General features: G+C 41.4%; 2 protein-coding genes across 5 annotated transcripts; one reads left to right on the forward strand and one right to left on the reverse strand.

The window, feature by feature from the left end:
• The first annotated feature begins 840 nt into the window (after nucleotides 1–840).
• Nucleotides 841–14,377, forward strand: alpk3a (alpha-kinase 3a). Of its 4 annotated transcripts, none has more exons than XM_037450765.2 (15): nucleotides 841–984; nucleotides 1,293–1,564; nucleotides 1,870–1,902; nucleotides 2,284–2,405; nucleotides 4,498–4,615; nucleotides 4,734–6,009; nucleotides 8,448–10,908; nucleotides 11,209–11,356; nucleotides 11,899–12,026; nucleotides 12,114–12,155; nucleotides 12,254–12,528; nucleotides 12,631–12,719; nucleotides 12,819–13,036; nucleotides 13,126–13,174; nucleotides 13,257–14,377. In XM_037450765.2, exons 2-15 carry the CDS (start codon nucleotides 1,425–1,427, stop codon nucleotides 13,594–13,596), a joined length of 5,439 nt encoding a protein of 1,812 aa, XP_037306662.1. In that variant the 5' UTR covers nucleotides 841–984; nucleotides 1,293–1,424; the 3' UTR covers nucleotides 13,597–14,377. The 4 variants fall into 4 exon arrangements, with proteins under 4 accessions (XP_037306662.1, XP_037306664.1, XP_037306665.1 ...); XM_037450767.2 differs by having other exon boundaries at nucleotides 12,114–12,149; XM_037450768.2 differs by lacking the exon at nucleotides 1,870–1,902.
• On the reverse strand, nucleotides 14,304–23,709 carry slc28a1 (solute carrier family 28 member 1). The gene is made up of 19 exons (XM_037450777.2): nucleotides 23,624–23,709; nucleotides 22,068–22,118; nucleotides 21,835–21,914; nucleotides 21,649–21,725; nucleotides 21,275–21,366; nucleotides 21,005–21,194; nucleotides 20,769–20,910; nucleotides 20,258–20,371; nucleotides 19,423–19,497; nucleotides 19,272–19,352; nucleotides 19,072–19,152; nucleotides 18,768–18,893; nucleotides 17,717–17,847; nucleotides 17,470–17,638; nucleotides 15,431–15,628; nucleotides 15,248–15,329; nucleotides 15,068–15,166; nucleotides 14,883–14,988; nucleotides 14,304–14,731 (listed from the first exon to the last, which is right to left on the reverse strand). The coding sequence occupies exons 2-19, from the start codon at nucleotides 22,069–22,071 to the stop codon at nucleotides 14,611–14,613; spliced, it is 1,968 nt and encodes a 655-aa protein (XP_037306674.2). The 5' UTR covers nucleotides 22,072–22,118; nucleotides 23,624–23,709; the 3' UTR covers nucleotides 14,304–14,610.
• Between the last annotated feature and the right edge of the window lie 700 nt (nucleotides 23,710–24,409).

Raw genomic sequence — 24,409 nt, forward strand, 5'->3', positions numbered from 1 at the left:
ACGTTATTAATATTTATTTTGTAGAATTTGTGTACTTTCTGTATACTGTTAAGTGTAAATATTAATAGTTGGGTTATTTCTTCGTTACCCTTATGTAATACATGTACGGGGCCTTTTTATAAAACAGTATTAGTTTGTGAAGATACTGGCATAGTTTCAATTATTTATAATATTATTATATTAAAACTTAATTTAACAAGCCATGCCAATACAGCCAATACAAAACTCATACTAAATAGAAATATGTTGTAGATAATTATGAATGCAATTAATGACAATTGTATTAATTATTTCTTCCTTGACATGAACTAAGTATCAGCATAAAATAATGTAAGAACTGTCTTAAACTCACAAATTACATGTACATAAGCAATAACATAAACCATATATATGTATATATATATATATATATATATATATATATATATATATATATATATATATATATTTTTTTTTAAAATACACTTAAATCATCAAATCAGAGAAGGCCTTTGTTTTTTACGTGAAACCTGAGCAGTGTGTCTCCATGTTTTCACCATGTGTTTGCAAAGGCAGGGGGCTGTCCCTAAGTAACTCTTGAGCAAAGCAGGACACAGACTATTGGCTGTCATCATCTAAGGACACAGACATGTTTTATAAGTCCACATCCACTCCATTACAGTCTCCCAAAGTTGGGACACCCTTTTTACAACTTTCAGACTAATCAATACCAGTGACATTGATATGAACATCAAGGGAAATTCTTTTTATTAATTCATTTAATTCATAATTTATTTGAGTGGTTAGCTTTTACTTTTATTTTAGTTTGGTTCTTACACTTTTTTCTTGAATTTTGTCTTGGAAAATCTGATGTGCTCTTACACCTATTTGTGGGGCTGCTATAAATAGGCCCCTGCTGGCAGCACTTGTGTGTCTATGATAGGCAGTTACAGAGATTTCCTTCACAGACTATGGCTCCAAAGCAACATTGACAACATCTCGATGGTAAGTTGGAACATGTATCTAGTTTTTAGGTGATTAAGACACAGTTGAATTATATTCCTAACACGTACAACTCAATAACACGTCTCTGGTTCATGTTTGACCACTAACACACAAGATAGCTGAACCTATTTATAACTTGTTTTAATGCAAAATTACCCTGCTTGTTCAGGAAGGACAAGCTTTGAGGGATAACAGTGTTTTGGACCTTTGTATTAACAAATGATTGAGAGTGTATTTGACAATGTATTGCATTAACTTAGAACAGTTTCTTTTGCCATTCTAAGGTATTTCTTTTTTTTCTTCCGCAGCGGCTTTTACGTCGATAACACCCTAATATTTGAGCCTCGACAAATTGAGGACGTGAACACGGAGTAGTTTCCCGCTCTGGGTCATACATTTAGCAAAAGTTTTAAATATCTTGTGAATTGTGCCAGTGGAATATGAATTCCAGACGGCCAATGACTCGCTCTTTCTCTGGCAATGGGAGGACAAGCAGCTTCAGTGAAGAGGAGGGCAACTCTTCCAATGGCCGCACAGAGAGCCGCAACCCGTACCTCTCCAATGTCAGGCCGGAAAACAGGTAGAGAGCCTCGCCTACTGTCCATGTATGTGCACCAGGTGTTTCTTGTGAAGCAGACTTGCTTGTTTTATTATTTATCTATATTGAGGTGGTGGTAGAAAAAAAACACCCGGGTATATTGTTCAGCAAACAGTTGTTTTATGCTACCAATTGCGTTTTGTGTCTGTTTTCAGTCTACAAACCAAAACGACAAAGCAATGCTCTTTTTGTCAAAGAGGAGAGCAGTCATTAAAATATTTTATTTAATTGGGTTAAACACAGAAATTAATAATTGACGTTCCTTCATTTGCCTCCTCTCCGAATAGCTATTCAAGGTATTCTCACTACAGGCCAACGAGGTAATACACATTTTCAAAACATTCCTCGCAACTAACATCTTAACCACAAGAACTAGTTCTGCTCAAGAATGAAACAAACCCACGTTTGACCTGTCATGTAAATGTCCAGTTTGTCCAGTGTTGCGTTCGGCTTTTCAGTGATGAACATCGGTTTTAGTTTTGGATTGAAAACTTAGTTTTGCTTGATACCTCACTAGTCCCTTAGTAAGTTTTTCACACTCTCGTCACCACACGGAATCTCCATTAACATCTTTGTTTCCTAATCGAGCAAGTCACTTGAATGAACCGCCCAGAGGTGAAGAGGTCACTGAAATTATACTGAAGTGTAAAACTGTTTACGACTCAAGAGAAGTTCTCTAATGTATCGGCGTTTGCTTCCAGGAGCACATTGTGCAGCGTCATGGCTCAGCTGACTGAGGACATACAGCCATCCTTTGACACCACCTTGAAATCGAGGGCAGTGTCAGAGAACTGTAACGTGAAGTTCACCTGTGTGGTGTCAGGTGGGTCTGTTCATCTGAATTGTGTATGTACATAGACAGGATGTGACTAATCTGAAAAGAAAGAAAATATTTCACTTTTGAAGGTAACTGTCACACTCCGGCTGGGGCATGCTGCAGTGAGGACTCAGGCGCAGAGTTTCTTCCATCAAAGTGCTCTTTATTAGACAAACCAATAACGTGCTCCAACGACGAGGGACATATAGACAATGACGCGACAAAGGACAACAGGCACACAGGGCTTAAATACACAAGGGAGGTGCAGGTGATTGGACACAGGTGGAGACAATCACGCAATCACAAGACAAGGCAGGAAGTGAAGTTAACCCAGGACCACAAGAGACATGAAACTTCAAACTAAAACAGGAAGCGAGGCCAAACCGTGACAGAACCCCCCCCTTAAGGACCGGATTCCAGACGGTCCTAAAGGAGGGTGGAACCTAGAAAAACAGACAAGGGAGGGAGGGCGGGGAACCCAACAACCCCCGGCCGCCCAGGGGACTCCAAGGGTCGGCGGCACGGTGTCGGGTCCCTCCGGCCGGGATGACCGCCGGCCCTCAGGGTCTCGGGGGGCCGACCGCTACGGCGGCCGGGCCTCAGGGTCTCGGGGGCCCTGCCGGGTCGGCGACCGGGCCTCAGGGTCTCGGGGGCCCTGCCGCTACGGTGACCGGGCCTCAGGGTCTCGGGGGGCCGGCCGCTACGGCGACCGGGCTTCAGGGTCTCGGGGGGCCGGCCGCTACGGCGACCGGGCTTCGTGGCGGGGGGCGCCGGGCGGTGCGGCTCCGGCGTCGTCGTGGCGGGGGGCGCCGGGCGGTGCGGCTCCGGCGTCGTCGTGGCGGGGATCACCGGGTTGAGCCCTGACCCCAATCCCCCTCCAAGGACCGGATTCCAGACGGTCCCCAGAGGGTGGGAAGGGGGGGTCAAGATCGGGCGTCGAGGGGCCGGGACGGGCGGAGACAAGACTCCGGGGGCCGGGACGGGCGCAGACAAGACCCTGGGGGCCGGGACGGGCGCAGACAAGACCCTGGGGGCCGGGACGGGCGCAGACAAGACCCTGGGGGCCGGGACGGGCGCAGACAAGACTCTGGGGGCCGGGACGGGCGCAGACAAGACCCTGGGGGCCGGGACGGGCGCAGACAAGACCCTGGGGGCCGGGACGGGCGCAGACAAGACCCTGGGGGCCGGGACGGGCGCAGACAAGACTCTGGGGCCGGGACGGGCGCAGACAAGACTCTGGGGGCCGGGACGGGCGCAGACGGGCGTCTGGGGGCCGGAACGGGCGCTGACGGGCGTCTGGGGGCCGGAACGGGCGCTGACGGGCGTCTGGGGGCCGGAACGGGCGCAGGCGAGGCTCTGGGGGCCGGAACGGGCGCAGGCGAGGCTCTGGGGGCCGGAACGGGCGCAGGCGAGACTCTGGGGCCCGGGACAGGAGCCGGGACCGGGGGGTTCGTGGTCTCCTCCCCCCCCGGGCTCCCTTTCCTCGGGTTGAGGAGGTCTCGAAGCTCGAGGCACATCTTCCTGTAGGCTCTGGGCCCGAGAACAACGTCCGTCTTGCGCTGCCAGAATGGACTTCCCACGTCCAAATAGTCGGGGCCCTGACCGCTCCAAAACTCTGCTGAGTCCTCCTTTGGTCGCGTCATTCTGTCACACTCCGGCTGGGGCATGCTGCAGTGAGGACTCAGGCGCAGAGTTTCTTCCATCAAAGTGCTCTTTATTAGACAAACCAATAACGTGCTCCAACGACGAGGGACATATAGACAATGACGACAGGAAGCGAGGCCAAACCGTGACAGTAACTGATTATCCTTCCAGAAGTCATCCTTTAGCTCAGCAGACCATATTGAGCTTTTTTTTCAAGATGTTTTTAACTTTAGGCATATTGGACGAGTGGCTCCTCCAACAGCAACAACTGTTCCAGCAGCTGTCACTTCACCAACATGACGCAACTAACTAAAATCACATTCATGCCAAAGTTTCTATTCTGTATTTTTTATTTTAGCATTTCCCAAAAATAACTATATTTAATGTAAGCCAAATATACATGGACTCTGTGTAACAAATGTTAATTTATGGAGAGCTCTGTTGAACCTGTTAGGTTACCCAGCTCCAGAACTGAAATGGTATAAAGATGATATGGAACTGGATCGCTATTGTGGACTCCCAAAATATGAAATTGGCCGTAATGGAAAAGCGCACACCCTCCATATTTACAAGTATGTATCACAACCGAAATTACTTTTGCTATTACATTAAATTATTAGAAGCACAGCTCTTGGTTGAGAATCGTAACATTGAGCAGACAATTAGTTAAATACGTGTTTCTGTTTTCAGCTGCACATTGGATGACGCCGCCATATATCAGGTTTCAGCCAGCAATAGTAAAGGCATTGTCTCATGCTCTGGAGTTTTGGAGGTCGGCACCATGAACGAGTTCCAGATTCACCAGAGGTTCTTCGCCAAGCTGAAGCAGAAAGCAGACAAGAAGAAGAAAGATCTGGAGGAACACAGCAAGAAGAGGGATAAAGAAAACACTGAACGTCCTCAACGGAAGCGGCATATCCCAGCAGAAAAAGAAAGGCCGGCGGTCCTGCAGCCTGAGGCTGAGGAGCAACTGGGAGCCGCAGCAGAACCTAATGGTGTTTGCTCTGAAGTCAAGGAAATAGTCACTGTGATGTCCAAAGACCCGGATGAGAAATCCCCATCTGAGGACACCTTTGCCAAAAAGAAAATAAAGATCACGAATGGAGTAGATGCTGTGGTGGACAACAGCAGCAGACGCAGCAGCAGAACCAACATGATGGGGGTTGGGGGGGAGAACTGTTACGATGGAGGAATGGGTCTGGCACAATTTCTGGCAGAGACTCTTCAGTCTCAGGCTGCAGAGGAAAATCACAGCTCATCTCGAGGGGAGAAACCTAAAGAGATGGATATACCTGTTGGAAGTGTAAGTGAGGAGAAAAAGGAGGAGCAAGAGAGGACGCAAAACATGGTGGAAGCACAAGACAAAGTCTTGGAAGAAGGGTATGAGAGAAAGATGAGGAGAGAAGAAGAAATGGCTGTTGAAGGCGAGAAAGAGAGGGAAAGTCTTTCAAAGACTTCACACACACAAGCACCGTACACAAAACATAGATCGGAAGTCAAACAACACAACAAGGCGCATAAGGATCATGACCAACCAAACATCCAGGCATCCATCTCCTCGGTGCTGCACACGGTCAAAGACTTCTTCTTTGGTAAAGCCAAGAAGGACTCTCACGATCACACGGAGAGCAAGAAGAGGGAGTTTCCCGACTCGCATGCCTCGATGCTCCCGTCATTTGGGCTGCAACCAGAACAAAATGAAGTGCCCGTGCTTCTCACAGGAGACATTGTGTCCATGGAAGTAGATAAACCAAAAGAGCTTTCAGAGACTGTGGATACAGAACAACCGTCACACGAGCCACGTGAACATAAGCATGAAGACCCTGTTCCACGCACGGACCAGCCACTAGCTCTTAAATTGTCACCTGGGAGGGTCGACGTGTCCACGGCTGATGCCACCGAGGAGGCCATGGAGAAGTCTTTGAGTCACGATGGCAGCAGTCCAGGTGAAGAGGTCCTTATCGAGGTATGCAAAGTGCAGTGGTCTTCAAGGGCGGCCACAGTTATAAATAGTATGCATTTGTGTGACAAGATAATACAACATGAGCTAATTCAGGGCCTAGGGCTGAACTGTGTCCACCATGACACCGTTGTAGCTTTGAGCTGCTGCTGGTCAAAAATGTGGTAAAAATGCAGTCTTCGTTAAACGTTATATTCATGGTGTGGGACAGCTAGACAATCCAGCTGCTTAAAAACATACAGTATAATATCAGTGATGAGTGACTGGTGGAGTGAGTCAGTATGACCATGTGAGTCTGTGGTTGAACTGCATTGACATCACTCGGCTATACAACAAAGTGCGAGATAAAATGGGGAACCAAAAGAACCGAGCAACTTGCACTGAATACATGTGGGGGTGGGGGATGTTGTGGATCGACTCGACACTCTGTAAGATAGGACGGGTAATATCTCAGATGTTGGCTGCAATGAGTAGAACAGCAGTTCGTCAGGGATCATGATGAAACCTGAATGTCAGAAGGGGTTCTCAGGTTACAAACAGGCTTTGCACGATGCTCTGCTGTGTTTTCCTGGATGAGTAGGAGTAGAGTGGCAGGCCTCTGCATGAAAGGAAGGCCTCGTCACATTGGGCACATTCTTCACCCTCCCAAAATCTTTAAATAAACCTCTTCCTCATCTATTGCAGTAGGACGAAGGCCGTACTTCTTCAAATCACCGTTTAGCTTGGATAAGTGATTCAAGCCTTTCGTAGGGAATTTGGATGATCATGCTGTGATTAATATCCTGTACAGCATTAGTCCATTCGGGAAGAAAGCTGATGTACTGGGTCGCACTGATTTGGTTCAGTTTGGTCCAGTGACTGTGACACTATTACTTATTTATTATGGATTTGTGTTTGGACTTTATTCAAATTCATGATTGTTAAAACATCTGAAGATATATTTTCTTCCAGGGGGATTTGAACTTTAAATGCTCAGATTTAACCCTGAAATCATGTTTTGAAAGAGATCGATTTGATTCTGTTGATGCCAAAGTGACACTGGTTTGTTTTTAAGTTTATAAATAGTTTATGAAAAGCAGTTACATGCAGTGGCCATATTGAATTCAAATCCACTGAACTAATGGCTTAAACAAACAAGCATGCAAGTTTTTCCATATATCCCATCAAGATTCATTTAGTTGCACATATGAAAAATAACTCAAACGTTGTAGTTATTTATTCTGAATATTTTATTGAACGTTTTATATAAAATTGAGAATATGATACTTTCTCAAAGCCTATCAAAACTGAAATTTCTTGAATTCTACATGAAAAAACAGGGTAACACAGGGCGCATGTGTTTCATTCGGCATTTATACATTGACATTCAGTTTTCTGCTGCTCAATCACAGGTAAAAAGGGGAACTGAACTCAGTGTTCCCTCTGCAAAGCGATAGTTTGACCATAATGTGGAACTTCAACTTTACAACATTTACAACATTGCTATGATTATTGTTAACTATTCACGCGCATGATTATTTTGAGGAAGTCCTATTTATCTGAACAGTGTTTTTGTCACATGTGTTTATTTACACCATAAACATAGCCAACGGCTTCGTTTTCATAATGTGACAGCAGTTACCTTCTATCGAAAGAAGCAACTTTTTTTTTCTCAGAAGCTACTGCTGTCCAAACATGGTATCAGGAGGCGGCATGTGACTTCATTACCCTCCACCAGTACCTGTAAATATTTCCTTTGGCCCAATGCAAATAGCATTATTAATTTGTATGTTTGTTTAGTTTTGTTTCATCAACAGCTTGTTGATAACAGGTTGTGATTCATCTTTGAACATGAAAGTGTGATCACAGCAAAATTCTGACAATACTTTGTTTACAAATTTAGATCTTGCATGTTAAAGATACTTGGTTTTAGCTGCCTTGCACATTACGTGAGGTCAACAAGTTTCTGAAATAAGGTCATAATTATATGTAGAGTTCCTGTAGATGTTCCACATGAAACTTTTTATTGTTTAACCACAACCAATAGTTGATCTACTCTTTTCACAAGCTCACCTTAGATTCCTTCCTCACTGTAGGATGTATGAATGTAACATATATAACGCAATGAATGTTTTTCAGGTTCTGTCCCTTTTAATGTTTCTGTTGATTCATGGTAGCAATATGTGTGTCAGGCGAAACGTGTAATGGTGTCAAAGGTCACTGCAGTGAGTTTGTTCAAACTTGCTTTTTAAAAAACTACTCAAATTGCACAGAATGTTTTAGATTAGTATTGTAGTAGTAGTAGTAATAAAAGTATAGTAGTAATAGAGTTGTGTGGTCAATAACCAGTCAGACCAGTCAACATTCTGCATGCCTTAGAGGTCAAACCAGTTTCATGTATTTCTTTCTGAAAAAGAAACACAATGCACTGTTGTACTAAAATATATATACTTCTTTTTTATCAGGCTGAAGTCAAAGAATCTGTTATAAAAGAGGTTCCTGTACACCAACAAAAGCCAGATTGCCTTGTAGTTTCCCCACTGTCTAATCAGGAGAATGTAAGAGATAAGTCTTCATCCATGGAAGAAATGCCTGTTGCTCCACAGACCCAAGACTCCTACAAAGAGAAATACTCCTTCACATCCACCCCCAATGGATTGGAAAACAGCTGGACTTGTTCTCACAATCTTATCTCTAGGTCAAACTGCCTCAACTGTGGAGAGGCACCCAATGAAACTTCACAAGAAGAAAAGATGAGCATTGATAAGACAGGCCAAGAAGGTGAACCTGATAGCGAGGAGGACAGCTCCAACAATGAGCTATGTGAGGAAGAGAAAAGGAATTCAGTCTCACAGACATCTCAGATTACTGAGTTAACCACATGTTCACTGGAAAAGAGAACAGAGTTATGCAAATCTAACACCCCAGATCACATTCTTTTGTTGCCGCCTACTGTAGCAGCATACGATGTAGAGCGGGGTGATGTAAAAGAACAGGCTGAATGTACTTCACTTATTCAGGAAATTAATGTAGGATTTCCAACCACTGATTCTCCGCAGAGTTTAGAGAAGGGTGACCTAAAAATGCTGCAAGGATGCACTTTTTCTTTAGGAGAGCAAAGCACACACGTCCACAATATCAACGTGATACAGAGTTCAAACAAAGGTTTTCAAGGCAGTGAAGAGGAAATCAAACTGAAAGATGTGTTAATTTCTGCATTAGATGTAGAAGTACACTCTGGTAACAATCTTAAACCCCAAGAGCAAGTCATTTTAGAAGCTCAGAACGCAGAAGAAATAAATCAGAGTTTAAAGTCTGAAGTGGAGATAGAAAAGAAAAATCAAGTGAAAGATGAGTTGAATGAATCAAAGAGCCTCTCGGTAACTCAAATCCAAAAGGGTCATGTTTTGGAGGATTACAATAAGGTTGCAAATGAAGAGAGCAGAGAGAGACAGCAGGGTCAGCCATCACCAAACCTCCCACAAATCCCAAAGTCTACTATTGATGACAACCCAGATATTAAACCACCTGATAAACAAAATGAGCAATTTGTAATCCCCAAAATCGAAATAATGGAACCGGAGCTAAAAGAGTGCACGCTGCCAGTAACTACTTTGGGATCAAACAAGCAAGAATCAGATCCTGCCAATTTAGAAAAACATGATACAGATAGTGTGTCGAAGATCATAATCCAAGACCACAGTGTCGTTGATTCCACCAGCTTCCTGCCCATGCAGAAAAGCATGCCGAATGATACCAACCTCTCACTTGCAGGGAATTTCAAGGAAGTTGTGCAATTGTGTGACGCGACAAAAAGGCTTGAGAGAGAGCAGTCATGTTTGATAAGTAGTGAACAGCTCCCTCAGATGGACTGTGCACCAATTCCTGTTATAAATGTTTTGTGCACTGATCACCAGGAGGAGGATTTGAATGTAAACACCCATGTTTCTGATACACAGCTGCCTTTAGAAACTCCATCAGTGCCTTTCTTTGTGGTGCCACCAATCTCTGTCACTTGTTATGAAAGTGATTCTGGAAACACACAAAATGAGTGGATGGAAACAGAAGCTTCAGCTGCCACGCAAAGGGGAACCAAGCCCAATGTGGACAATCATAATACATCTGTGTCTGAAAAAACTCAAAGTGGAAAACTTGATCTAGAAGAAAAAACAGAAAAAAGTATAAAAGGAAACACTCCGTCTGTACTGTATGAAGCTCCTAATCCAGAAGTTGGTGACAAAGTGCCACCATTGAGTAAATCAATCGAAGATAACATTGTCGCTGAAGTTTTGACTACAAACCACATTAAAGAGGCCAAAAAAGAGAATTCTGTGTCTGCTGAGGACCTTCAAAGAAACAGATCATCTGTTGAGAGACTCTGCTCTAAACCTCCGGCACATCCGTCTTTAAGCCCGGCGAGTCTCCGTAAATTCATGTCTAAAACTGCTGCAGACACAGAAGTCGCCGCTGTGGGTGACCGGCAGATTGACAAAGCCGAGGACGATCTCAGCGGAGGCTCAACGCCAACGTCCTCCCTGTCCTGCGAGAGCAGTCCTCGTCTGAAGCGCAGAGACAGTCTGTCCCTCATACGCTCTGCCACGCCCGAAGAGCTGGCCTCAGGAGCTCGTAGGAAAATCTTCATCTTCAAAACTAAGGAAGACGGAGAGGGAGCAGTGGTTGGCGCGCTGGAGACACAAGTCAGGAAGGAAAACCCCTACATGTCACCCAGCCAGGCTCGCCGGGCAGCATTACTGCAAGCTCCCTCGGGACAAAACACCCCACCAATGGAGAGGCGCTCTCCGCTGCTGAGCCGCAGAAAGGCCACCTTGGAGGTGCCAAAAGTCGTGGAGCAGACTCCCACAGCAGAGCCTGTCAGCCCCAAACAAGATGAGAAACCCACTGAAAAGAAACTGAACCCCTTAAAAGGTAGAGAATTTATCCATCCTTAAAAATGTAAAGGTTCATTTGTATGGACTTGTCGGCACAATATAACATATTATGGGAGCAAAGTCTACCAGCCTTTATGTGGCAGTCTACAGCCCATACAGTATATGTGACTCTTTTGTGGATTTTCCCGATATTGCCATAGAAATGGTGTGAAATATTGAGTTTGTGGATTTGTTTTTCTTACCACAGCTGTTTGTGACGAAGGGGAAACATTTGAACTTTCCCACTCTCCAGGACAGTATATATTTACCCTGGCACCCCTCTCTCATGCACCACCAGCTCCACAGGTCCTGCGTAAGATCAGAGGAGAACCGTTCCCAGATGCCTCCGGACACCTAAAGCTGTGGTGCCAGTTCTTCAACGTGCTCAGTGACTCCACCATCAAGTGGTACAGAGATGAGAAGGAAATACTAGAAGTGAAGAGAAGGTAAAACCGCCTTCTAGTCCCAGTGTCAACCCTATACTAACCCACCCTTACAAAAATCAACAGTGATGTCGTGTGGTGTTCAATTTGTTGTATTACTTGCCTCCTTTCCGTTATTTAATAAAATGTATTACAACAAAAAGAAATATAATAAAACCGCTTCTATTGTTTTGAAGATTTCTAGCTGACATGACTGCTAAAAATGGACAGGTTCCAAATCTGAAACAATAATGCAACAAGGATGAGCAGGATTTATTTGGGCCTCAGTGTGCCTTCTGTCATTCTCATATTCTCACTGCACAGACGTCCAGCTCATGTGACTGTGAGCACCACAGCTATTACACAGAGAGGAAGCTGTAACCTGATATAATATCTCTTACCCGTCTCCAGGGGGCATTAAAAGTATATATACGTGCAATTGGCTGCTGTGTCAGCAGAATGCTGCCCCACGGCTTTCAGTCTCACAGTGACACCTTGTGGGTTAACTTTCTGTACAACTTAACGTTTAGTTTTATGACTATGTTCTCCTCTTTTTGTTCCTCAAGTGGAGGAGATGAAAGCCAAGCCGCACTGGTTATTGTTCTGGCATCCAGCCACGACTGTGGAGTATACGGCTGTTCTATCATCAATGAGTATGGGACTGACACCACTGACTTCCTGCTCAGCACAGACAGTGAGTGTGGCCGGGGAAATCAAGTGTGAAAACTAAACCGTATCTATAAATTATGCCTGATGTGTCCTTCTTTTTTCTCTTTCACAGTTCTGTCTGGAATACTACTAAAAGACGATTTGGAAGGTTATGGTAACGTTTTCTTGTTGTAACATATTAGCTCTTTTTCTTTTACATTATCTCTGAATTTACAGTGTCCATATAAACACATGTATTGTTTTTCCCCTTAGTGGGAGAAGAGATTGAGATGACCCCGCTGCTGTTCAACAGAGGTCTCGCTGACTGTGGCAGTTGGGCTGCAAAGTACTTTGGCCGCATTATGACCGAGACGGTGCACATCGGAGAGGGTTTTGCCCACAAAGCCAGCAGAGTGAAGGTCATTTACGGCCTGGATCCCATTTTTGAGTCTGGAAGCGCCTGCATTATAAAGGTTCGAAGCCCCATTGCCTATGGGACCATGCAGGAGAACAACCTCACAGAGAGAAATCTACAAATAACTAAGCAAGTGAGTGGTGGATCTGGTATCCAATCATTTTTTGGAAATAATTTCCTAGTGATCATGACTGCAGTGCAGTGATTTGCCTTATTAAATTGTTTGTGTTGCCAGGAATGCAAAGTCCAAAACATGATACGAGAGTACTGTAAAATCTTTGCTGCCGAAGCAAGAGTTATTGAGAACTTTGGCTTTTCACTAGAGTAAGTACCATGCTTAGATACAGTGGCTCTGATTCCTTTTTTAAAATGTGCCACATCTGCCATCAATGTCAAACCCCAATTTGTTTTTGTTATCCACAGAGTAATTGCTCAATATCTCATGTACCGGCCTGCAAACTCTGTGCCGTATGCCACGGTGGAGGCTTATTCCGAGGGTGTCTTCCTCACCTACTGTATGATAGATCCTAACGGCAGGCTGATCACACGAAACGTTTCTGAGGTGGAGCAGAAATGCTGCACCTTTCAGCACTGGATCCATCAGTGGACACATGGCAATTTGCTGGTCACTCGGCTGGAGGGTAAGACGCTCATGCAAGGTCATCTCAATTCTTTATCTATTTCTGTGAGGGATAATAACAGTAACCTTCTGTGATTTCTGTTTTTTCAGGAGTCGAAACGAAGATTACAAATGTCAGAGTTGTGACCAAGTCAAAAGGGTTTGTGTCCCAACCAGGAAATTAAAATGTTAGTCTTTTGTTATCTCTAGCCAAAATTAAAAGTTTACCCCTTGTATTTCAGATACCAAGGACTAACGGAGCAGGGCTCTCCTGAAGTGTTCGAACAGTTCCAGACACACCATCAGTGCAACTACTACTGTGGACTTCTTGGCCTGCGCTCACTTAAACCGTTGGATAATCTGCAGCAACCCACCAAGATAAAGGGCTCCAGAAGCCCCCTTCTCAACCGCAAGTTGGGCTCCAACAGCCCCCAGCTGCAGAGAAAAGGAAACAGTCCTCAGGTGTCTATAAAGGCTAATCCTAGCCCAAAGGTGACTAGAAAAAATGCAGAGACAGAGGACAATAAATCAGGCGCCAAACCCAAGTCTGCAGAAACTGTTGATAACCTTGAAATGAGGTAGAAAGAACCCTCTTTGTGAGTCAAGGAATAATTTACCGCTCGTAATGATAAAGTGTTACCTGTTTCTTTCCAGTTACCTAAGCAGACAAGATCCACAAAGAAAGGAAGTGGGTTGGCTTGACTTATCAGAAAGAATTACTGTGAATTTCTCCGTTGTCATCACAATCACAGTAACAAGACGTCCAACAAAAGCTTTGGTTTTAACTTGACTCAAAATCGAATAAGCTGTATCAATGGACAAAGAACTCTCCATGAAATATCTGTGAACTTAAAAAAATCCTTATCACTGAAAAGTCCACTTTTTCTTTTCAATGAACATCTTTTTTTTGTTGGATTTAAATGGAGAATGAACCCATAAACACATTAAACGCTGCTGGTTCATCTGTGATGTACAGCTTAAGAGGAGAACATAATTAATTCATGAATTAAGTTAATTATAGAGACGTCATGTTTGGCTTGCATCAGAAATGCATATGCAGTTTGTCCTGTGGAACCACAGCACAATTTTTAGGTCAAAGATTTTGTGTGCACGTTGTTTTTTGCATTATTTTAAGTAGTTTTAAGTACATTGTCTCCGTTTTGTCTGTGTCTTTAATAGGTACCAATAATATTTCAGCATGGCAAATGAAAAGAAATGTGCAGTCGGGGTTCAGCATTACTCTTAACAATGACATGCCTATTCTTATTGTATGTAAGTCCATTAATGAAATAAATGTGTCTTGAGTCTTTGTTAGGTCACATCACATCAGCAATTTCTTTTTTTAATAAATATGTTAAACATTTGTGTTGAACCATGTATCACATTTTCATTTAAGGTTTTTATCACTTCATCGAACTAATCAATATCGATATTTCTGAAGGGGTTTCCTTTTAATTCATGGCTTTAAATTAAATCCAATATTGAATTAATTTACAATGTATTACACGTAAGATACGCTTATCTTCAAAAGACATGCATATAGGCTTTACATTTTTACATAGACTGTTACAAAGAATATACACATATGGAAACCCACTAATTACAAACCGCAACATCAGAAAGATCACAGCATTGACAACATTTAGAGAAATACAGAGTGGCGTTTGTTACCATGCTCCAAGGTTTTTCGAAGTAGATGGTCCCATTGTCTACAGTGCTGCAAAAAAGAATATATATTTGAGAAGTCCAAATAGCCTCAGATCACACAGAGATATACCCATCTACCTGAGTACAGATGTATTAATAATGTATGTCACAGTGGTTTCCCTAACATTTATATTCTGCCACTTTAAAATGTGCATGCTTACCTTTTAAAGAGGTCATTACAGCACTTTTGGACATCTGCATCTGTTGCATTGAAAGCAGACGTCTTGAACAGCTCCACACAGTCAGTTAAAGGAAAATAGAGGATCCCTAAGAAATCAAGTGGAAAAAGCTACTCAGTTACATCACAACAGGACTGTACTGTCAGTTTAAATTCAAAAGGTCTCACCTGCAATGCAAGCATTGATGAGAGAAACACAAGTTGCAGTGATCATGGCTCTCAACACCATCGACCCGATATCGCCTCTTCTGGATGGGCATATAGAAGCTTTAAGAAAAGCGATATCATTACTAAGCGAATAGCCCATGGCAGGACAAAAACATGACGCTGGAATGATGAAATACTCACACAAGCCTCCAATCATGATACCCAGAGAGCTGAAGTTGGCAAACCCACAAAGAGCATAAGTGCTGATTATTTCTGACCTGACCTGAAAAAAGGAAAAAGGCATTATTTGCGTTGTATAAAATTGCACGTAAATTTATACCTGTGTCATTGCCACATTCACTACTATAAAGAATATTTACTCACAGATATCCATTGTTTTTCCCCATCGATAAATTCATCAAGCCCATTGACTCTGTTTTTCTTCAGTCCAGATAGTTTTTCATAAGCCAAAAATTCGTTAAGGAAGAGCTTTGTGCCGATTAGTTCAGCCACTGTGAAACTCTCTCCGTAAGGTACTCCCATCATTAAGGCCACGGGCATGAATACATAAGAGCAAATGATCTGGGAGCACACAGAGGCATAGGGATATTTTGTTATTGTTAGACTTACTTGTTGAATTTACAGTACAAGTACAAGTACAAGAAACCTGTTTAAATGAAGAAATGTATGGCCAAATATATGGAATGCCGTTTTATTCCAAATTAAATAAATGAATAAATACATAAATAAATGAAATATGCATTTGAAATACATCGTGAAATGAATAAATGAGGCAATAAATACATGAATATTAAATACATTTAATCATTTCATGGTACCTTATTTCATAATGGCCCTGTATTTCATAATGGCACTTTATTTCATAATGGCGCTGTATTTCATAATGTCGCTGTATTTCATTTCATGTTCTTATATGCAAATCAGGGGGCGTGGCTATCTCTCACATTCAGAACAGACAACAGAGCTGTGTGCAAAAAAAGGCTGGCTAAGGGATGTGAGAGTGTTGACACAATGGAAAACATCGGTGGGCTCCGAGCTAGCATGCTAGCATTAGCAGATCAAATCGATCAACATGGGTTATCTGCAGATACTATTTTGACACATATTGAGGGTTTTTTGGAAATACTAGGGCTTGCGGTTCCCACTTCGGCAGCTCTAGACTGCGGTCAACTCAGCCGACACTCGGATATCCGTGGTCAACTCAGCCGACACTTGAATTTTAGTGCACGTTTATGCTGACATTTACGGTATTGAGCAAGTAACCGGAATAAAAGCTATTTAATCAATATTCTGGAAAATGACTGAAGTATGTGAGTTCCAGTCTGACTACTCTTGCACAGTAAATGCAATATTTTTACTGTACATTTTTAGAGATTTCTCCAAAGCAAAAGCCCTATAATTGCAAGTTCAAAAGCACCATTTCTCAAAGTTCCGGTTACTTGCTCAATACCGTAAATGTCAGCATAAACGTGCACTAAAATTCAAGTGTCGGCTGAGTTGACCACGGATATCCGAGTGTCGGCTGAGTTGACCGCAGTCTAGAGCAGTGGTTCCCACAGTGGGGGGGGGGTGCTTCCGCGTTCTAATTGCCGCGCTGACTGAAAACATGGACGGACGAGCCGGAAAAACACCGACACTCCGCTGCATTAGAGAAAGTCCCTTGATGAATTTCTTTTTTTTAAACTTTTTTTTAAAACTTTTTTTTTCTCCATGCAATGGCCCGCGACCCACTAGTGGGTCGGGACCCACCAGTTGAGAAACACTGGTCTAGAGCTGCCGAAGTGGGAACCGCAAGCCCTAGTTTTTCCAAAAAACCCTCAATATGTGTCAAAATAGTATCTGCAGATAACCCATGTTGATCGATTTGATCTGCTAATGCTAGCATGCTATCTCGGAGCCCACCGATGTCTTCCATTATGTCAACACTCTCACGTCCCTTAGCCAGCCTTTTTTTGCACACGGCTCTGTTGTCTGTTCTGAATGTGAGAGATAGCCACGCCCCCTGATTTGCATATAAGAACGTGAAATGAAATACAGCGCCATTATGAAATACAGTGCCATTATGAAATAAAGTGGCATTAAGAAATAAAGTGCCATTATGAAATAAAGTGCCATTCTGAAATAAAAAAATGTGTACTTATGAAATAAAAGTACCATGAAATGATTAAATGTATTTATTGCCTCATTTATTCATTTCACGATGTATTTCAAATGCATATTTCATTTATTTATGTATTTATTCATTTATTTAATTTTGAATAAAACGGCATTCCATACAAATAATTAGTAAAATTGTCAGCATAGGTGGGAAGATGTGTCATCAAAAGGACATTTTTAATTTCAATGTTTATTTGATATATATATTTTGTTTCAGATAAATCACTTTGTTTTGAAATACATACCTCAAATGAGATTAAAGGATAGCCAACCATACCGCCGAACCATCTCAAAGAGGCGTTTATGAACTCGAGAATGGCAAGAAAGGCGATCAAATTTGCTGCAATGTTAGCAACAAGACCTATTGAAGCAGAGGCTCCACTGCTAGCAGCCTCCAAGATGTTCTGTTCATCTCTAAGGTGTGAAAAAAAATTAATTCACACAGAAATTGCAAAAGTACAAGAGAAGATATTAACTGACTGAAATACATACCCAGCCGCCACTGTGATATTCTTTTCATCCTTGAAAGGACTCTCCTCTGTCTCTGGGTAAGAAAGTTTGGAGATGGCCAAAGCACAAGGAGCAGCCATCACAGAGGCTGATATTAAGGAAGATGCATCAATCTGCAAAATACAAAGAAATGTCATTTGATGCAGGCCTCTCCAGCGCAGTTACCGCAACAATCAACAGATACAGTAATGGATGGTCTGCACAGTTGTTGCAGAAAAAGTCAAATTAAACAAAAGGTTTTGTAGTGTGTGGTACTAGTATTCATATTCATTCCCCCTATTTAAATACGAAACATGTGGATCTTTGTAGGGAAGTACAATACCGTTAAGTAAAAAATTCTACCAATACACTCATCACTTATCAAGTCTGAATCTGAATGGTTTATTATGGATTCAAATACAAAGAACTCGCCTTTGGGATAATAATCATAATATACAAAACAAATTTTAAGGAAAATTACAGCCGGGGAAAACAAGAGTGAAGAACATAAATATAGAATAGAAAATGAAAACAATACAAAGATACAGTAGAAAATATTATATATATATATATATATATTCTATAATAATAATTGATTCGTAATATACATAATATATATATATATATATATATATATATTATGTATATTACGAATCAATTATTATTATTGATCAATGGATGTGCAAAGGTTCACATTGAAGAGAATGACTCTCTCCAACCAGCATATCCGTTCCTGTTTTATTTTAAAGGTAGTAAGGGTTATTTTGACTGCATGTCTTTTATATTTGTGTTCTATGTGGGCCTATTATTGTCTGACCCTGGCCTTATAAAGCCTTTTGTTAAAATGTTGTTGTTTTTCAGAAAATGGATGGCTTAAAATGATTTTCAGTTAAGAAGGACAAAATAGAGCATTCTGTATCTAGATTTGAATTTGAAAAGAAACGTAAACCTGCTTCAAAAAGTGTTTTTTACACCCACAAAATAAATTGTCATACATTTATTTTTCCTTTTAGTGATATTGTTTTAATGCCTGTAAATAAACGCTGTATCTCACCCCAAATGTGATGAATGCCCCCATGACGCTGCCTGCAATTGTGGCAAATCCACCAGTCATAACAGCATGGATCTCAGATTTGGTCATGTTTTTTATGTAAGGGCGGATTAGCAGCGGCGCTTCTGTCTGATGCACAAACAAGGTGGAGAAAAGAAAAAGAACATTAACTGTATGATATTTTACTGCAGTTTGACTATGAATGTAAAGTTAAAAGAGAGCCTGGCTCATAACATCTCAAAGGAGAATGATCTCAGAGTGAGATTAGTTGTAAAGATAGCGTTGCATCAAGTCTTGCTCAAAGTACCTGCCCAACAAATATATTGCCTGCCACACTCAAGGTCTCTGTGGGAGAGGTTCCCATCGTTATCTGCATGGACCATGCGATCTGCGTGAACAAAAACACATGGATCTTGGTCACAGTGTGTCACTGCAGACGTAACCAATATACCCCCCAGATTCACAGGAACCTACGAGGCTGTGGGGGGGAGCTTAAACTTTCCTTACCTTGAGAATGAGCCACTGCATTATGCCCAGATAGTAAAGGATTGACATCACGCTGCTGAAGAACACAACAATGGGCAACGCCTGAAGGAGAAAGAAATCATGAAGCTCAAGTTTAACAAGTTCAATATTCACTAAAACGTCATCCACTTACTTGAAAGGCAAATATGTCGTTGATCGGGGGCCCAAAAACAAAATCTGACCCCTTCCGGGTGTAGTGGAGGAATGTCTGAAATCATAAGACAAGGGGAAACATTAATGACGGTATTTCACAGCATTTTTTTCTTTCCTCATTTTATTGACTTTTGAGATGCAATACTCATTCATTCATTTTACTATACGGAGTAAAGATCAGAGTCTGTACCGTACAATAAAAAGAGATTAACAGACTACATGCCTGTAGACCGACCACTAACTCGGCCCACAGGTGGCCGAATAATAAGATTGAACAATATAATAAAGTAGCTCACAAAAGAAGTACATATGATCCATTCGGTTAAAATATATTGTGCTCCCGGCATATAAGAAATATAGTGTGCTATACATGCCAAGAATATTGTGCAAACCAACAACATATGTGACTGTTTAGAAATGTGATTATACTTCTCCTTGATATCTTACATGTTAATGTGATTCTGGATTATTTTGACACTAAATTGAAATGGGTGGTATTTGTAATCGAAAGAATTGTTGTGTGCTCATGATTGAGAAACTTAATAACTATCACCAGTGTGTAAACCCTGTTATACATTAACATATTGGTTAAGCTAGTCAAGGGTCCATCTTTACTTCCTGTTAGCCTGTGTCATGCACATATTAGAGCAACATAGATAACTATGAATAGATATATAATAGGTCACATAAATGCCCAACATTTTGTTAATAGAAAATTTAAGATGACAAATGCTAAACTGTATATTCTTTTTATTTTAAAGGACATTCTTAAACAGTTTTTGAAATGCACTTGGATTAAAAAGAAAATCCAATACCGTTACTTGTACTCCAAGCCATTGGAATGCAATGAGTCCAGGCTCTGTACGAATAATGAAAAGGCCGATACAGAACTGCATTCCGAGACCCCAAAACACAGGTCTCCATGACACCTATAAAAGATTAATTAGATTAGTAATTATTTTATATGACGCTAATGTACAGTATAATGGCGCTTTATGTCAAGCAAACAATCAGTGATTATCTGAGTGTTTAGAACTAAACTCATAGAGCACTGTATGCATATTGTCACACATTATATGTCTAAAATGAATTATAGAAACGTCACAGAGAGTATTACCAAGCATTTTATAAAAAGAAGAGTGTACTAGGGAGTCTCGACAACGCCTTATTTTATCACAAGGGAGCACTTCTACAGAAGATGATACAGGCACAAGGCCAAACAACATCATAAATCAGCAAAAAAAACAGAGATAACGTGTTTCAAAATCTGTCACTGCAGTGATCATACATCCTCTAGTTGAGTCAGTGAACCTGTGCAGAACTCACCGCTGTCCTGTGTGCTGACAGGAGGAACACGAGCACGACAAAAATGCACACCCCTCCAAACGGGATCAGCTGCTCAGGACGCTGACTTGTGTCTAAGACGAGCCAAAGAACAAGCAGGGCCACAGCTGCTAAAATGAAAACCCTGAAAGGACGATAAAACACACCATCACCTCATTAACCCCTCGCAAAATGTGCAGCTCATTACCATTGACTGGGAAAAAAAGGCATTGACTCACCATTTGAACCATTTGCAGTTAGACTTAAAAAATGTAACTGCGGGTCTGAAACACTGACTGATGGTCTCTCCTCTGTGCTTCTTCAGGAGTTCATACGACTTAGCAACAATAGCCAAACTGGTTAGGACTACAAGAGCGATGGCCCTCTGGAAATCCAAAACACAGGCTGCAATAAAGTAAGCCACATAACCTGCAGGAAAGAAAAGAGTGTTGGATCTAATAACGCACTTTATTCCCAGATGCTATAGATTATTCATATATTCATATTACCTGCTCCAAGAATGCCCAGCACAAATAATTTGAAAGCTTGTGAGTGAGCCTTGATGTAATCCTCTGCAGCATTAATCGGCTTGGAAACAAGGCTGAATTACAGGACAAAACATTCTATAAAGAAATGCTCTTCACATAACTATAGATTCAATTTCAAATAATTGGGTTTTCCCCATATTTGTATTGTATGCCATGACATCTGAACAAAGTTGAACACAAAACAGCTGAACAGATTTTATGTTGGATGTATATTAAGGACTATACATTCATAGTATAAACACAATCAACATTCCAGAGACTTATTGCTGTGCCCCTGCTGTAATACTACAAATTAAACAAGAATTTCTTTACCAAAACCACTTGAACATACACACCTTAGGTATGAGCTCAATCCCCTTTGAGTTGTTTCAGTCTGCCTGTTGTTATTGCCAGTATCGGAAATGCTGTCATCCTAGAAAAACGAAGGTTAATTATTTGACAAACACATTAATCATAAAAATTGCTGTGTCTTTTACTCAAAAAACAATAAATTAAAATAAAAAACAATGTGTGATACATACCCCTAATTCAAAAGCATTGTTGTCCAATCCATTTCCACGCATGTGGGTTGCATTGTTAAGCGAGTCTCCGTCAGTTTGCGCTGAAGAACACAACCATAGTTTACTTTACACAGCAGTTTGAACAACCAGGAATCCAAACAAACACAAGCAGTGTTTATGTGTGCAGCGTCAAATCCGTTTGCAACTGCAAAACAAACAGCTTTATTAAAGGAAAAGCAGAGAATACGGCTTACTCATTGTGCGTCCTTCTAATCCAGCCCTCAAATGCTGTTGTGAAAATAACGCTGCGGAAAAGGAGTCACAAATTTATCACTCATTAACAGACACGCTGTGTGAACTTTCGATCTCCCTCAGGGAGTACAGGACACTGTCATCTGTGATAATGCAACATAAATGATTTAATGGGTCATATGAAGCAACATTAGATAAGGAGTGTTTTGAACACCTATGTACAGGTATGAACCCATTGTATCTGACTTTATGCTTAAAAAAATTGAGATGTAATAATACAATTAGGAGCGGATTATATCATGAATGGCATTATGTGCGGGAGGGAGCATTCCAATCATGCTTTAAGAAACCCATAAAATGAAATGTGTGTTCTATTTATATAGAAAATATTGCTTTGAAAAAACAAACAGAAATAGAAGTATAATACACCAATTGTCATTGCAAATAAATGCAGGTGGCCCTCTGCATTTTCAACAGCCTACTGTGAATAACACATTTTATAAAAGGAAGAACTGTAACATCAGAGAGCACAGGTAACTAAACAGCCCAATGACAAGCATGTGAACTTTGAATCTACTATCTGAAGTTAATAGTTGTGATACACACAAAGTACTAACATGTAATGTTAGATTCATTTTCATTTCCTGGACAGAATGTCATTTAGATTAACTACCAAGTACTTTCTGCAGAATTGTATCTGGACCATTAAATATATTGTTCATTTTTCATATTACTTTCAGGGTGATGAATAATCATTGGATATAAAGGCAACTATTTGTTCTGGTCACTGCTGTTGTAATGTAATTTCATCACACACGCATCACATCACTGATTATTCATAAAATGCTGTTTGTCCATCCCAGTGAGCAAGTTCAATATTGAAACATGATTGAAATTGGGTTGAAATGAGGTCTTAACATCTAAGACCTCATTTCAACGTATTGTCAACCGGCTAAAAAGTGGATGAAACCTCAAAGTGCCAGAAAAACATCAATTTGTTGATAATAGGTTTTGAAATACAGATGCTCATTTACATGAGATTTGCATGAGGAGGAGGAGGGGGCAGGTTCATGTCGCTACATACCTAACTGGGATTGGGTTGGGACCATAGATATCTATGGTTGGGACGTCCTGAGAAGGGAATGTGCTCTGTGTAAAGGGAGCGTTCCGTCCAGGAAACGGAACAAACCTTCTGCTACTTTACGATCTCGGCGGCGCTACTGCAATTTGCAACGTCTTTTCAATGGAAAGATGATGGCTGGGATGGTTCATAACACTCAATGTCTGTCTGGGTCAATGTGATTTTTCTTTGGGGTGCAACCTGTTTTTAAAAAGCCTTGCAGACTCTGAAATTCATTAGTAGAAGTTAATGACCTTATTCCCGATTTTGCAGCACAGGTTTAATAACCAAAGTCATTATTTTTATGTACACATCAACTCGTAGGCCAATTGATCTTACTGCACACTGTGAGTTCTCTTGAGAACGGTGTGACCTCTCGTTATCTTTGTGGCCATTCCGTTGGTACTGCGGGGGCTCGTATTGTGCATTCCGTCTCACCTGTGTCCTGCTCCAGTTCGTTTGTGCAGGATTGTCCTCCTGAGTGGACAACAGGGACCTCTCTGATGTGGTAAAGCTTCTCTACCTTCAAGGAGCTTTGTTAGACCTTCCCGCTCCTCTAGGGAGAAGGAATCAATCAGGAACTAGATACTTTTGATTCCTCACAACGACATTATCCACCACTCCAACAGTCTCACTTTAACGATTACATTTGGTAGTCAAAACTCTGATGGAGAAAACAATCCATTTCATTATATTTTAAATCCAGATATTTTTCTAAATTAAACTGGATGTAGGCTTTATATGCAACGTCTCAACAGTTAGTGTTCTCGCTTCTCCCTTTGCTGAGAAAAATCAGTATGGGCACTAACATGCACGATAGTTGTTCAACAACTTTTTTCTTGTTAAATGTACAGTTATGGGAGCTTTTTTCACTTTTAATCTGATACAAAAGTGCAAGAATATGTGTCACCACCTCTTTCTACCGGGAAGAGCATGACGTATTCTAGTGATATTTTATATCTCTCACCTTTGTCTTACAGGATATCCAAAACAAACTTCTTCTCATCACATTACATTACAACATTACATCTTCTCAAGAGTGTTAGAGTGTTATGAAGCAGAGTATTCTAAAGTCCTAGATGCGGAACTCCTCAAATTTAACTGGTAGATCACACGCAGAAATGTCACAGTAGCTCATAAATGGTAAATACTTATAGAATATAGTTTTCATGTGGCTTTGCAGCAGATTCTTAGTGTTTAACATTGCAAACAAACAGTAAAAGA

The sequence above is a fragment of the Pungitius pungitius genome, chromosome 6 (genome assembly GCF_949316345.1).
Source record: "Pungitius pungitius chromosome 6, fPunPun2.1, whole genome shotgun sequence".
NCBI classification, from domain to species: Eukaryota; Metazoa; Chordata; class Actinopteri; order Perciformes; family Gasterosteidae; genus Pungitius; species Pungitius pungitius.